The 15,987-nt window shown below is 36.5% G+C and overlaps 2 protein-coding genes across 2 annotated transcripts in view; one reads left to right on the top strand and one right to left on the bottom strand.

Moving 5' to 3' along the window:
• The first annotated feature begins 1,361 nt into the window (after positions 1 to 1,361).
• On the top strand, positions 1,362 to 7,058 carry LOC103708043 (N-alpha-acetyltransferase MAK3). Its single transcript, XM_008792794.4, has 5 exons — positions 1,362 to 1,589; positions 1,678 to 1,798; positions 4,107 to 4,162; positions 6,387 to 6,630; positions 6,751 to 7,058. Exons 1-4 carry the CDS (start codon positions 1,389 to 1,391, stop codon positions 6,591 to 6,593), a joined length of 585 nt encoding a protein of 194 aa, XP_008791016.2. The 5' UTR covers positions 1,362 to 1,388; the 3' UTR covers positions 6,594 to 6,630; positions 6,751 to 7,058.
• A 455-nt stretch (positions 7,059 to 7,513) lies between these two features.
• The window catches only part of LOC103708117, a 46,460-nt gene continuing 37,986 nt past the window's right edge, over positions 7,514 to 15,987 (bottom strand). The window contains exons 13-24 of the mRNA XM_039133939.1: positions 14,549 to 14,605; positions 12,030 to 12,209; positions 11,802 to 11,936; positions 11,661 to 11,722; positions 11,420 to 11,522; positions 11,207 to 11,321; positions 11,004 to 11,080; positions 10,765 to 10,902; positions 10,354 to 10,518; positions 10,166 to 10,279; positions 9,935 to 10,031; positions 7,514 to 8,009 (exon numbers count right to left, since the gene is read on the bottom strand). Of these exons, the coding sequence (XP_038989867.1) occupies positions 7,915 to 8,009; positions 9,935 to 10,031; positions 10,166 to 10,279; positions 10,354 to 10,518; positions 10,765 to 10,902; positions 11,004 to 11,080; positions 11,207 to 11,321; positions 11,420 to 11,522; positions 11,661 to 11,722; positions 11,802 to 11,936; positions 12,030 to 12,209; positions 14,549 to 14,605 (1,338 nt within the window). The 3' untranslated portion in view covers positions 7,514 to 7,914. The remainder of the gene's footprint in view (positions 8,010 to 9,934; positions 10,032 to 10,165; positions 10,280 to 10,353; positions 10,519 to 10,764; positions 10,903 to 11,003; positions 11,081 to 11,206; positions 11,322 to 11,419; positions 11,523 to 11,660; positions 11,723 to 11,801; positions 11,937 to 12,029; positions 12,210 to 14,548; positions 14,606 to 15,987) is intronic.

Below are 15,987 nucleotides of genomic sequence, written 5' to 3'. Positions count from 1 at the left end.
TAATTATTGACCAAATTTAGAATATAGGTGCATTTTGGGCAAAAAATATATATTTATTTATCATAAAAATATCTTGGAAAAGGGATATTTTTAGATCTATATCAGCGCAGCTTATATATATAGTTTTTAAAATAGGGGCACTTCGAGAATGAAGAAAGATTTTTTTAAGTAGGAGTATCATAAGAAGAGTTTTACCTTGGGAGAGGGATATTCTAACATCTATATCTGTATACTTATATAGTCTTTAGGATAGAATATTTTGATAACAAAAAAAAAATTGTTTAGTAAGGGTACCACGAATAGTTAAAAATTCTAAATATTATAAAAGTATTATCGTACAGGCATTTTGAGAACAATTAATGAAAGTTTTTGCGTGCTTATTTCAGATGTATTGCATGATTGCAAGCCTCGACGCCTCAAAATGAGTCTTTTTTTTTTTTTTTGCATGCTTACCCCAAGTTCCATCTAAAACCAGGTTGACCAAGAAATTTTGTAGGTCTCCAGCCTAATGATAACTTTTTTTTTTTCTCTATAAAATGCCATTCTAGTAAATGTGGCTTTTTGGCCCAGCAATGAAACTACTTATGGTGCTGACTTTGACGCCATGGTCGAAATGGAACACTCTGTCAAATGATTCAACCTGGCTGGTCTACAAAATGACCGCAAGACATGGCAGAAGTCGCCTAGTAGACTAAAAAATGCTCTATGCACTAAATGGATATTTTAGTTTCATTAAAATGCCCGGTATCGTAGGGTTATGTCTTGATCATGAAGTCAAAGAAATCATCGAAAGAACTAATTGGCTACGTATGGATCAAATTCTAGATTGTCAAAATCAACAGCGTAACGTATAAGTTTTGCATAGTAGCTGCTTGACATGCTTTGATAGGTGTTATTTTTCATGGAGTCCACAACAATATGGTGTGGTCATGGTTTTAGGGGGTATTAATCATGAGTTCGAAAAAACCTAATTGTAAGTTGGTCTCGCATCAGAAGCATGCAGGGTCATCAAATTTGTACGTTGGCATCTTCGCTACTTGGATTTCCATGTATCGGCTGAAGGCTATGAGAAATTATGCTCTACACTGCATGCATCAGATTAGTGGTACAAAAATTGAGATACATGAACGATATGGTGCACCGCCATATGGTGCATGTGGTATAAGGTATAATTTCTCTAAATACTGCATGGCCCGATGGACTCATCTTTCCGAGCCGCTTATTTTTGAAGCTCGCGTTGTGTGGAGTGGGCTTCCATCTCTGTCTCACAAACACAAGATAGAGGCCCATATATTGGTCCATGCTAATTGGGCCGGCCCATTTGGAGGCTGCCCGTTTCAAAGCATGTTTCAGGAAGGTGAACGAGAGGGTTTCGAGAGAGGCAGGAAATGGCGGCGGCGGGGGCCGGCGGCGGCGGGGGAGAGGAGCTGGCGGTGGTGTTCTCGCCGTCGGAGATCGAGTACGTGAGCTACGGTGGGGAGCACCACCTCCCGCTCATCATGGGGCTCGTTGACGACGAGCTCAGCGAGCCCTACTCCATCTTCACCTACCGCTACTTCGTCTACCTCTGGCCCAACCTCACCTTCCTCGTACTCCCCCTCTTCTCCTTTACTTCTGGATTGATCTCTTCCCGGGTGTACTTAACGCTGATGGTTTCGGTTTTGATGGCGATTTCAGGCGTTCCACAAGGGCAAGTGCGTGGGGACGGTGGTGTGCAAGATGGGGGAGCACCGGAACACCTTTAGAGGATACATCGCGATGCTGGTCGTCATCAAACCTTATAGAGGGAGGGGCGTTGGTAAGGCAATTGCATCCCTTTGCGTTCTTTGGTTAAGTTTTTCTAGCTGTTTCGGATTTGATGATGATAGAAAAGGAGCGAACCGTCTTGATTGATTTAGATGTGGATTGAGTTTATGGAGGAATTCGTGTCCGAAGTAAAAAATTAACGAGACCCTAACGATTCTGAGAAAAATTTAGTTGTTTCTATGTTGATTTTGGTGAAAAAGGAGCAGTCTTTCCAAAGCAACATGGTTATAAGGTGTGTTCCAAGGCATGGGTAACTAAAATAATAACCTAAGTGGATGCTTTAATCTTATGAAGTTTTAGAATATTTCTACTTCGATTACAATGCAAAAGGAGCAATCTAGCAGGACTAATTTGGTTATAGATAGTGTTTCCAGAGGCATCTGAGAGCAAGAAACTAAGGAAGAGAGTGAGGTTAGTGTTCTTATGCTTCGTGGAAAGTATTAGATAGTGCCTTCCATGGTCAGTCACAAGTTTGGGCAATTGGCAACCTCCATTGTGCAATATCGGCATTCAACTGCCCATTACTTTCTGCAAATAGCCTCTTTAGCCGCTAGATGGCTTTGCTATTTTGTGGGCTTCAATCTTTTGCCAGGGAAACCTCTAGTGGTGACACATTTTTGCTACCTGTATATGGATTTTGCAGGACAGGATTGCTCTACATAAGCTTCACTGCTTTGATAGTGACATGCTTTTAGAGAACATTTCTTATAGTTTCTCATACTTTCCATTTTCAACAAGATGTATATTTTATGTTCTGCAATAGTGCTTCCGAATGGCTTTTTCCTCAGGTGTGTGTGTCATAAAGATTAATTGCTGTGTCAATAACCATGATTTTGCCTTATCTGAGTTTCTTGTTGATCACCAAGATAATTTATTTAGTAATATGTCCTGCAAAATTATAATAGTTGGCCTCGTCTACTTAGTGGAAACTTTACTTGATGAAGTTTTAAATAGGATATCTTAATGCATTCTTCCTAACTCTCTTCTTGCTTGTGCACAAAATAGTTGTTAGTTAGTTATGTTAGACAAAGTATCAAGTTTCAATGTCTCCATAAGTACTTGGTGATGCAACCTTTAAAACATCGGGCAGGGCAAGATGTCAATACTACTATGCTGCGCCTATGTTGTCCAAACACTTAGGATAGGTCTCTCGAAGTGTCCAACTCTTAATCTTAAAATTATGGTGGGGCTTTGTATCTGCAAAATACATTAACAAGAAAGTACTTGGTGCTGCAACCTTTAAAAAACTTGGCAGGGCAAGAAGTCAATACTAGTTAATATACACTTGGGATAGGTTTCTTGAAGTGTCCAACTCCTAATATTAAAATTATGGTGGGGCTTTGTATCTGCGAAATACATATACATTTGAAAATACGTTGACTATGAGGCCTGACTAGTTAATATTCCTTCTGGCTAGAACTGTTGAAGTTTCATGCCATACTACAGTACTGAAAAGCATAAAATGAAAGCTATGGAACTTACTAGAATGGCCATACACTTAGGCTAATTAGAGAGCTCTCACTTGCAATACCATGTTCTTTAGGACACTGCAAAAGAACAGATTAAGTTCCAACATTTATGGCTGATATAAGCCCCACACTCTATTTAGGGCACCAAGGAACTCGCTGCATATTATTAGCCATCTGCATGTCCAAAAGTTTGTGTAGTCTAGAATAGGTGCATAGTATATGATGGCTTGTCTTAAGTGAATGTATATATGTCAAGATATTCATAACATGTACTTATGTAAGAATGATTGAGAATCATGAGAGTATGCTTTTGAGCCTTCTTTCTGGAGATCAGAGTAAGTGGTTGCTTGCCCTGGCACTATTATCAGCATCCACGTTGGTGCAAAAAGCTATTGGTGATGTCTTGAACAAAGATTGTGTTGTAAAATGCATAAAATTCTTAAGAATCATCGTGTCTTTGCATGTCATAGTTTGGATACTTCAGTAGTTCTTTCCTCCAAATTGATAAACCATGCCAATTCTTTGCTGTTTTCTTTGTTATACATCACATTTGCTTTTTATAAGCAAATTTCTGGTGCATGCTATAAGTTCTATAGAGATTCAATTCATTCTGATTGTTAGATATTTGACAGTCTTCTATATGGATGGTATGTGAAAAATAATGCCACTAGACATTATTTAAAGTATTTCTTGATCTTAATTTTTTTCTTCTGAGGAACTGCTATATAAGTGCCATTTTTCTGTTCATAATTGTTATCAGTACCTGTCAACTGGTGATCATAGTAGTTTTAGCATATTATACAATACATCTTATATTTGTTGATTTTGCAGCTACTGAACTTGTTACTAGGTCTATCCGAGTGTTGATGGAATCTGGATGTGAGGAGGTAAGCTAATACTGCAAGATTTTGAGCTATGTGATTTTATGATTCTTCAAATGAGAAGATATAAATAATATAATATAGAAGTCAGCATGCAAAAGATTTGAAATTTTCTAGAAGAGCATTATCTTGATGCATATAGTTATGTTTTCTTTTTTATTTTGTAGTTCTACTCTAATGCTTGATTTTTGTATGCAAAATATTATTGAACATGACTCCTTTTCCTCTGTTCAATCTGGAGATATTTTGCATATGGTGCTTGGATTGTTTCATTGTAACTCTTCCTTTTTTCCTACCAGATCTTCTTCAAAGAGTAAAGTTTAGTAACTACCTTTAGGTGATACTGTGGTATGTTTTAGGGTTCTAGATTTTGGAGGAAACTTCTTGATGATGTCATGAATGTTTACTATGTTCTAATTTGCTTCTTTTTTTAAGTTGATAGATATAAAATATTAATGTTTGAAAATTACTGGTCATACAAAAGGCAGAACTAGCTAGTAATTTGAAGATATGTAATTATGATTAGTACATTGTCCTGTTCTACTTATTATGACCTCCATTTTTTTTTGGCTTGCTTTAGTATGACAGGATGGAAGCCAAGTGATTTAGAGAAGAGCCATGCATTTCTGATTTTTAGTAAGTCAGTTTCATCTAAAAGATGATAAACAGGTGAAACATATACACAAAAGTAAACATGGTAAAGCATGCTCTTATTCAGAAGGCATGAAACCCAAAACAAGCAGGATGGTGTTTTTCTGCTCAGATGGAAAATCAAACCATGCCAAAGTACCAAGTATGTGTGTCGTAGTCTTAAGCTGGTTGGGTGGGTAGAGTTTACTTCTACTGGTCTGTAGGCTCGGTGCAGACTTCTGAAATGTTTGGTACTCCAAGTAGTATCCATTCTTCATAGTTCATCCATTTATCTACCAACAATATTTGATCATTATTGTAGTTTCATGATGCAGACAAGGAGTTAAGAAACTTGATTTACAACATTACTCTAGACATAGGGCTAAGGTTTTAAAAGGAACATAGCCAATTAAGCCCAAAATAGAATTTAGATGTTTGATACATTATTTATTTTTCCTAAAATAATCTTCTCAGCCAAGAATAGCTGGTGGACAATCATCACTCCCCTCTTTAGGCTTGGTGTTTGATTGGCTTAGGCAATCTTTGTTTCTGGTTTACTGAGAGATGTCACTGCACATTCTTATTGATGCAATGTATATTCATCACACTCTTAGATGATCTTAGGTTATATAAGCCTCAACACAATGTGTCTTCATCACACTCTTGGATGATCTTAGGATATATAACCCTCAACACAAGCAAGAAAAATCTGACCTGAATTTGGATGGCACCATCTATCTGCTAATTCTCAGGCTCATCTTTGGGAGATTTGGTTGGCAAAGAAGAGGTCTTCTTCAAGAAATTTAAAAGAAGCAGATAGGGGATTTCACCCTAGATTTCTAGGTTCAGTAACTGCTCTTTTTTTTTTGAGCCTTTTTTATGCTTCCAGGCCTTCTTCTTAGCTGTGCAATTACAGCAACCAGGAAGATGATTTAATTGCATGTATTAGGGCCTAGGTCTAGATTCTCGAGAGCTTTCATTTTCTCTTTTCTCAATTCTAGTTTTTTATGTTTTGGCTGTTGTAAATTCTCAGAGCTACTGAGTTCGTATCTGAAACATTCCTGCAGCTCTGTCAAGCTTGTTTCTTGCACTCCGTCATAGATTTCTTTCTTTCCTTGTTTTCTCCTGATCACTCAACTCGCAAATATACACACATTTGCAAATTTTTTTTGTGCACTATTCATTTGTTGCTTGGGCCTCAGTAAGATTTTCTATACTGGCCGCAACTTGAGAGTACTTGTAGCTGATAGGTCAATGGCATTTTTGGAAAACAAAATATTCTCTCTGAAAAGAATGTTTTGCAAAACCATGTAGATGAGAAAAGCCATGTTGGTCATTGTCATAATAGCAACCTGATGTCAACCCTCCATGCATATCCAGGCCAGAGAATTTCCTTGTTCTTTTTGCTTGAAGACCTTTCACCATCAGCTCTCTCCCTTGATCTGCCTCCTTTGAGTGGTTTGTAAACCCTGCATACTGGATATAGAACAGCAGGGCATAATGGAAGTGCATGATTCTATTATCATTCTGCTTCACATGCTGCACTGATAGGCGAGTAGCACGTCAGCTTACGTGTAAATTTTGTTTTTATTTTATGTAGGTAACTCTGGAAGCGGAAGTTACAAACAAGGGAGCTCTTGCACTATATGGTCGCCTAGGGTTCATAAGGGCGAAGAGGTTGTTCCGATATTACTTGAATGGAGTGGATGCTTTCCGCCTGAAGCTATTGTTCCCTCGCCCCAATCCCTCCTTTCTTTCTATGCCGGATAAAAATGACAGCCAGAACCAACCTGATCACCATCCATAAGAATGCTATCAAATTTTATCTTGATCCCTAGTGCAAGGTAGAGACTCTTTGCTGATATTGCTGCTTAATCCTATGTTGATGGAAGGTTGCAATATATAGGAGGATCAGTCTTTGGGTTGCCACTTTTCCTTTGTTTAACATGACCTTGTACTTTCAGGTTCAGGGAGGATGCAGGCAGAGGCATGGAGCTGATTACCTTCTTTGACATGTTTGGCGTCTCTAAATGGCTAAGAGGAGTGCCATCGTGCTTCAGTTGATTTTTTTATTTTTATTTTTTCATCATAGCTTCTGAACAAGATATGATCTGTGTTCGGATCCTTAAAAACTGCACATTTTTTGGTTTCAGAAGGAAACATGAATTTTGTCAGATAGGATGGCGAGTAACTGCTGTATTTGATGAACTGTAACAAGGATTATGCTGATCAGCAGTCGAAGAAAAGGGTGGCATATTTGCTTCTGAACTTATCTCAATGATTGGAAATTTTTAAATATCATCAGTATATTGAATCTGCACCATCTGCATCCAAGTAATGACCCTGCGTCCGCATCAAATGCATAATCAGTCCCCCTAGCAATACTGGGGATTCAAATATATGAAGCCGGTCACTTCATCCTCAAATATATGTGTTTATTGAGTTCATGCTTTGCTTCAGACCAAAAACATAACAAGCATCCAAAAAATTTGTTTCAATTATTTCACCAGAAATTGAGTTACCGTATTTAAGTTCATAAAAAATTAAATTGGACTGCTGAGCCCTATCTAAGTCGCACAAACAGCTAAGGTGGAGTTTAGAAGCTTCTTTGATGTTCAAAGAAAATAGGGAAAAAGAGGTTTGAACAGCGAAACCAGAACCCCTGCATAGTTTAAGGAGAGGCTTATACGGAACTGATATCTCAACCATAAACATGATACATTTATTCAAGTAAATGGACCTCAATCTTGTATGAGATTGTGCAATAACATAGAGCCACCTTGGGGCAAATAGATAGCCCATGCTATGTTCTACATTGTTTTACAATTGTTCATATCTTATATTCTGGAGTCTAAGAGAATAATGGAACATGGAGAAGTGATTTAATATGCATACATAATGCAACTCTAGTAAAAGGGAATCATGATCAATCTTTTTGTAAATCTTGGTATCATGCAGTATAATTCCGTGGTCCCCCCTCCTCCTGGACTGTGCACAGAATATGAAAAAAAAGAAGAAAAAAAAGTATGAAGATGCAGAGGCCTGACAAACAACAAACTGGCCTGAGGGCAAAAGATAGCACAAAGAAGCAACAAAAACCGAATTACAGATACATGTGGCAAAATGTATTAGCAAAGTGGCTGAATATTTCTAGTCTGCATATAACTCATAAATTGTCCAGGCAACTCCGCAAGAAGTGACTGAACCACTGATATCTCACCACCTGCGAGTAAAGAAAGGCAAAAAGGTCATCATATCTACAATATCTTTTCCATGATTTTTGATCTTAAAAAGTTTCATTATGTGACAATAACATGCAAGCCAAGTCTGCGATGGAAGTGTTTGCCAGACACCAAAGTGATTACTTGAGGTTTTTAACTCTGAAGTGAAAGAGGAGGGGTTGTATGAGATGTTGAACCTATCATCTCAAGTGCATTTCAGGAATCAACTAAAATGCTTAAAAAAAGGCTTCCACAAATAAATCATAATAACCATAATCAGTGCAGATAAACTCAAAAATTTAGGCAAACTCCCAACAAAGTTCTTGTTTCAATTTTTTTAAAGATAGCGTCTCCACATTTCGTTGGTCCCATCATTTTCAAGCAGTCCTCAGTCTTGATAAGTTTTGTGGTAAGCAGGCATTCTATTTTTCCTCATGCTCATCTAAGACATCTCACACTCTATCGAGACCAATGAGTCATACAAAGCAACGAAACCATGTAACCTTCTGAGCCTGCTTGGGCAGGTCCTTCGTGTTTTTATTGTCACTCTTCATAACAAGACCTTCCATATATAGCTTCTTGAACATTATTCCATCACGATTATATGTATTGCTAGTACATACTGTGCCAAAACTACTCTAAATTCTTTATCTTCCTCCATATTTAATCATAGAACACACACAATTGATCCCACTTGTGTTCAATCTAAATAAGCAACCTGTGGAAGACATTCTGACAAGATAGACTCTTCCAAAAGTAATCAAAAAATCATACAGGGTCAGTATTGCATTCTCCAAACATATTATTTACATATCCAGAATAATTAAATTTGCCAATAAAGAATATTAAAGAAAAAAAAAGGATTTAAGCACAAGTGGGCCTATATTTATTAAATTCTGCCCAACACCATCGAAAATGTCTGCCCTACATGGTTGATTATAGACGTTCCATTCAATTATGATGGTCTAGCATTTGATACAACGAAGTTCACTTTCCAAGGTTCACTGCTTTGAGAAGCCTAAATAAGTTGCTTCAAGACCACAGATGTTAACTTGTAGTGATCTATGAAGGTGAAGAACTTCAAATACCAATACAGCTCACGAATTTTAACCATATGCAACACTAACTTTGGCTTACAACCATTGAAACTACACAAATAAAGAACCTATATATTACAAAACACTCTAAATGTTGCATAATAGATTTTCTTGGCTTCTTTTATTTTTTACTTTTTATGAAATTTTCAGATTTTTGTAATCAAAACTCTAAAATTTGAGTGCAACTGTTGAAACCATTGAAACTTCTGAAACCAAAACTCTACAAGCCCCAGTTGTAACCATGTTTTCAAAACCTTGGTTTTTTTAAGTGCTGCATGTTGGAGAAATAACAGCCTACCATTGGCACATGCCAATCTACGCTGTGGCTTGTAGGGGGGCTGAGGTTGCAGCCAAGCCACAAGCTATTCTAGTGCTGGCATGAAAGGTGCCTTATGGTGCATTCAGGGATGCCAGCATCTCAATCCTTGCACCAAGATCTCTATTTTAGCTATAGCTCTCTTAAATATCTGTTACTAGAAACAGGCAGCTATATATCACTGTAAAATGACATGAATGTTAGGGGCACTTTAGCTATGACAATGTTAATAGTGCTCTTTTCAGTGATGATTGATGGAAGATACAACTACAGTATGTGACGTGAAGTGACTGGAAGCAGGAAGGACTGCAGATGTTCTTTACAGGGACATCATCAGAGACTGAATAGGTTAGAAGATATGGTTGAATAAAGCATGCAGAACGTGCATACACCTTGCGCACATTCCGCACAGGAACAAAGTGCACTATAATGAAAATGTTCTTTACTGGAACATCATAGACAGGAAAGTTTACAAGATATGGTAGAACAAAGAATTCAGAATGAATATACATACCGTGCACATCCCGCATTGGAACAAACTGCACTATGTCTCGTGTTGCAACTCGTCCCGTAGAGCTCTCTAGCCTCTCTCCTTTGTCTGCATCTAAGACCTGCAAAGGTGAAACTTGCAAGTTCAAGAGCTATGCTTGCATGTTGCACGAAGAAAGATTAACAAGATAATTCAAAAAAAAAAATCCAAAGACAACCTAGAATAAAAAAAAAGAAAGACAACATATCACTGCACCTCCATTTCTTTAAAGTCAGCCCCACCAACCCCAACAATGAGAATTGATAATGGAAGATCAGATGCCTTCACCACAGCATCTTTGGTTTCCTGGAGATCTGTTATCACACCATCCTGAAGAAAGATTTTGAAGAGTTTAAAAGGAGACACAGGAACCAGGAAAGAGAATGTTCAAGTTCCTCTATTACCGTGATTATTAGCAAAACAAAGTACTTCTGTTGATTGTTGACTAGCGACTGGCTGGCAATCAGTGCAGAAGTATTAATCACTGGCCCAAAAAGGGTAGGGCCTGCCAGTGATACATTATGAAGAGCACTCATATAAGCTGACATAATACCTTGGATTCCATCAACCTGGGGCCAACTGGCTACAGTCAGGATATGCAACATTGTTTTTGAGCACCGAAAAGAAAAATCTCCCTAGTAGAACCCTATTTTGAGCTATTGAAATTTCAGTGTGGCTACCAACAAAGGGCAAATACAAATTAAGTAGAGTGATATACCGAAAGGCTGAATAAGTTTTCTCTCTTTTTTTAACTGGAAGTAAATAATTCTGATCTCAATAATTTTATAACAATGAGAGCTTGATAAAAAAATGACCTCAGGGTGGGAAGTGCTTCCATTCAAGTTAAAGCAGTGAGAGACAGGGCCGTCAATTGGCCTTGCTCCAAAACCCCAAGCAGGAAAACGCTTATCTGAGTCATAAAACTGCAAGACCTCCCCAACTTCTAATATTGCCTGCAGATACCAAAAACCATAAACCCAAGGTAATGGCTATCCTTAAAAAAGACAATAAATCCTGCCAAACTATAATAACTGATGCATCTATCAGCCCTCACTCTTTGATACGCATTCGGCCGACCTGAGGGGTCAATGTAATGCAAGGAATCTGGAAGACGGGGATTTCCATTTGAAGCTGGTAAACAAGAAGTATCTTTGTAATACTAGTCGAAATTAAAAACGACAGTAGATAACAGTAGTAGATAAAGAATGAGCCAATAGCCACTAGGTTGCATAGTTTAAAGCATGAATGCATGCATACCTGTGAAGTCTATAGCAACCATGAAATTCAGTTCACATCCACCAGCAATGTAATCCAAGAAAGTCTGCCTCTTGCTTTCAGAAAACTTCTCCACAAATATCTGTGCCTTCAATACCTGTATGTGAAATCACCGAAATTTGTTAACCAAATGTGTTCGCAAGAGGACCTACAATAGAGGATCATTCAACATTCCAAAACAGAAAGAATCCTTACCTTATTGTGATGATCATGCCCAACAACAGTAGGTACAAAGAAATTCTCACCACGCAGATCATGGTGAAGCATTTCCAATTCTGCCAGTGATTTCACAACTTTGCTGTCCAATTGTTTATACAAATAAACATTGTCTCACCATGTCAATCATATTAAAAGTCCTCTTTAAGTTGTTTTAGCATAACATGTTAATGTATGAGATGTTTAAAGGCAGACGTTCAAAAAGGTAAAAAGTCCTTACCCAATCAAATCATGTTTGCCACTGCCATTGAAGTTAAAACACTCTATAGTCAGAGGGTTTTCCTGCAAATTTTATATAACAAAAGATGATGAGAGATGCAACAAAAGGAATTTACTGATTGGTTGGGAAAGGCACCCATACTTTGCTTCCAATTTGCTGAATATTAAGAATCACCGGCTTCCATGTTGGATTCAGATCATTCTTTCTCACTTCAGTCTTGCAAACTGGAATAGGTACCCCACTTTCAGCTGCTCTGGAAATCAATAAGAAAGGATCCTGCAAATGAGCGCGCATGCACATACAGAGAGAGAGAATCAATACAAAACCTACAGCCCTTGTAAAAGAAATTTCAAAATATAGACAGCTTACACTTTTAGAAAAAAGGTCCTTGTTTTCCAGATCTGAACAGCGGAACACCATCTCTATGATTGTTTTTGAACCAACACACTCTTCAGCACGGACGGTGAGCTCACTTAACTTTCTAGGATGTGCTCCTCCATCTCTATGGACAAGATTTAGAGTCAAAGATCTGGTATTCTTGGTAAGTACCTGCAAAGAAAACAAAAAATAAGAAAAAAGTCAGTAATAAAAATATACAGTAAAAGAATGGACAAGCCTAGCTTACTTCAAGTCACGAGAGATATCTAGAAAGAACTTTTTCAAGTTACTTTTCTTGTAAGAAATTAAGTTGAATAAAAAAATACTGATATTGGCTCAAAAACTAGGCCATGTTAAGCAGAATAAAGAAAAGAGTTATATGGAGCTAAAAACAGCCAGCACTGTTGGCATCACGTGCAGGGGCAGAGCCAGGAATTTTTCTGGTAGGGGGCCAATCTAAATATTTATAATCTTAATATTTAAAAATATTAAAATTTATTGATGACAATCATAAATATGTATATCTTTTTTTTATTGAAGTCGTTCTTACATTCATCTAGATAATGGAAATGTTTTGTGTTAAATCTTGTATTAATTATTTCAAAAACTTATGTACTATATAATGCCAATCAAAATGTAGAATATTGTCCTCCTCGTTATTTTACATTTTTGTTTAAGCAATTTTGGATAAAGATTTGAATTTTAAAAATAATTTAAGGACAGAAAAATTCTGAAAAAGCTATGTAATTATCTATGAGAATAAAGAATACATGCATGAAAAATCATCTTATGTTAAGTCCCAAAACTTTTGTTATAAAAAAAAAATTTTTGAATCTCCAATTTCATTACTTCACGTAATGATAAATAAAAATAATAAATTAATTTGAAAAATAAAAGGGGGAAGGAAAAGAAATTACCAACCTTCGTTCCTTTTTTTTTTTGTTCCTTGTCGTTTTAGAGAAAAAATTACTATAAAGGAAGTTCACTTTTTAGGATTATCCAGCTATATTCAGAAAAAGGAATGAAAGCTAAAAAACATTACAAGGTAGTAAGTGATTTAAAGGAAGGAATTTGGTTTGTTAAGATTCTGCAAAAATAAAAGGAATTAATTAAGAGAGTAATGTTTAAACTTAAATAAGATAAAAAAAATTGGTTGGAAATAAGCGAGTGTGTTAATTAGGGAGAGAGGGAGAGGAGACTTGTTAAGGACGAGAGAGAATGAGAGAGAGGTGTTGGTAACTACCAACAACTTTTTTTTTTGGGGGGGGGGGGGCGGCTTCAGCTTTGCCGCTGATCACACGGCTATAAGCAATATCCTTTAGCCATAAGAACCAGCATAGGGCAGGTTTGCAAGAATAACTAGTTGTAATTTGTGAGTGCAGGTCCATTCCGGCCAAAAGGATCTATTATTTAGTTATGTATTTATTTCATAAGATTTTGTGAAGCAATAACAGGGGAAAAAAGAGGATGGAATGGAGACTGCCAAGGAGATATTCACTTGACATAAATATTTTTTGCACCTTTTTTCACCATACAATCTTTGAAAATGTATGATTTAAATATAATAGACACAACCTTTATTTTTCAACTTCAAATTTCTTGACATTAGGATTGAATGCAGTTAAATTTACATAACAGTAACAAGTAATAATTAGAAGAAAAAAAATGTCGTCTTCTAAGGTTTTATGCTCCTTTTCTTATTTCTTTTTGTTTCTACATGCTTTTTAGTTTTTCAGAGCAATTATCCTGATTCATTATACTAGCCAGTATACAGACCAATTTCTTATTATATACTCACCGCCCTTGGCTGATATGCTCTCTAAAGAAACTTTATTGAAATTACAGAAGCAAACTCTAAAATAAAAACTAATATTTTTAAATACAGAGACAATCTCTTAAGAAATTTTATTCAAATTACATATAACCAGACATGCATCTACTTCAGAGTTAGAATTAAACCAATGCAGATTCTTTTCCCCCATTATCACAATAACTGACGCCTCTAGTGTAAGAAATCTAAATTTCACATGCATCAGCTTTGGATTAACTAATGCAGATTTTTTTTTCAATTTCACAATATTTGTACACTTTGTGTAGGAAATTTAGTTTTCAACCTTAAATTTCTTGACATTAGAAATTGAAAATGCAATTGTAATTCACTTGACAATAACTAGTAATAATCCAAAATATTGGTATTCAGTTATCTAGATTTTTACACTTCTTATTTCATCTTGCTTACATATGTTTTTTATTCTTTTAGATTAACATGATTCACCATACCAGCCAATATACCGGCAAGTTTCTTATTATGTATACCATCCTTGGCTGGTACAGCACTCACTATCCTTGCAGCAAAACCAAAGGTAAAAAGAATAAAGCTTTTGATTTATCTTGATGACTCAAAAATTTGAATGTATAGTGGACCGCAAGAGCCAATCAACTCATCCCACTAAGTGATTTTTTTCTCATGAAGTACACCATCCAAATTTGTAAATAAGCATACATTATACCTCAGACAGAAGGCAGCTAGCTTCTCCAAGAAATTGTTGCTCCTCTAGTTTAAGCATCTGCACAGAGTGAAAGCTTTCTAAATGTTCTATTGTATATTCAATTAAAAAAAATTATATTGCTTATATAATTACCTGCACTTAAATATTGACGTGTAATACATTTAGTGAATTAGTACAAACATAAACAAGAGTCAAGATTTTTAGGTTGAAGGGTCAAATTGCAAAGATGGGAATAGCAGATGAGAGCAGAGTCAGTGATCCGTCAACAAACCAAGCTGTTCATGAGCAGCATGAATCATGTCAACAACAGCTCCTTTGGGCTTTAGCTGAGTTAGAAAATGAGCCAGGCTCAAACAGATTTTAGGTCTCAGCACATAAACAAGCTAAACCTGAAAACAACTAGCTTGCAAAGAAAAAAAAAGGGAAGCTCCACTTGGCTCGATAAAACCTCAGCTCAGAGGTTATAGGAACAGAGAATGAACAACTTATGTTAACCTTGGCTCAAGCCAAGCTTGACAAAAGCTCAGGTCAGAGCTTTGATAGGTCAAGCTTGAACAACTTACATCAAGCAAACTGCGCTGGAGCCGAGCATGAGCAGCCGTTCTATGTACCAAGCCAAGACCAAGCAACCTAATACTTGGTTTGTCTTGGCTTGCAAGTCTAGGAACAAGTTTTTTCAAACTTAGATTCGGTAAACATTTCATTATATCAAAAACAAAACTGAGACTCAATCTTTTATTCGCTGGAATTGAGTTAAATAGTTTCTTTTTCCCTGGCATGCAAGAGCAAAGCAAACAAAAATGCTGAAGATTAGGTTTGAACCATTTTCTTTGTTTCCTTTTATTTGACTGATGCCTCTAGAGTTCCAAAAATCATTGAGAAAGTTGGAGTCAAGTTTTGAAGAAAGTCCAGATGTTGAAGATGTTGTAGATGCCAGCATGCAGATGTATTGAGTTTTAGCAAGTCAAAACTATAAGAGTCTAAGAAGCACCATACAAATTTGTTATACAAATTTTTGGAATAAATATCAAGGATCGGTTTGATTCTAATAATAGTTTTTTTTCAGAACTCAAACTGTTACATCATTACTAGGAAGATTCATCACTTATCATTGCATGCAAAGGGCATATAGTTTCTTGCAAGTCCAGGCTACAATTGTTGAAATAGAATAATATGTGACATATTTACCGAAATGTTCTCATGTAAAATGTGGCATAGCTTAAAAAGTTGAACTTCAGTTCCCCAAAATATATAGCAAGAAATAAACCATGTGAACATGAGCTATTATTGGAGTATATCAACATGTGGCATAATATATTGTAAGCTACAGTTCTTATTCTTTCGAATTATTTATCAGGAAATAATACCACCATATCAATTACTCAAGCAAACTCTATGAACGGAGATTGGCTTAGAATCACTTCTTCCCCTCATGTATG

This window comes from Phoenix dactylifera, chromosome 14 (assembly GCF_009389715.1).
Source record: "Phoenix dactylifera cultivar Barhee BC4 chromosome 14, palm_55x_up_171113_PBpolish2nd_filt_p, whole genome shotgun sequence".
In the NCBI taxonomy this organism is placed as follows: Eukaryota; Viridiplantae; Streptophyta; class Magnoliopsida; order Arecales; family Arecaceae; genus Phoenix; species Phoenix dactylifera.
The sequence above is the reverse complement of the archived record's forward strand: the minus strand, read 5'-3'. Positions and strand labels throughout refer to the sequence as shown.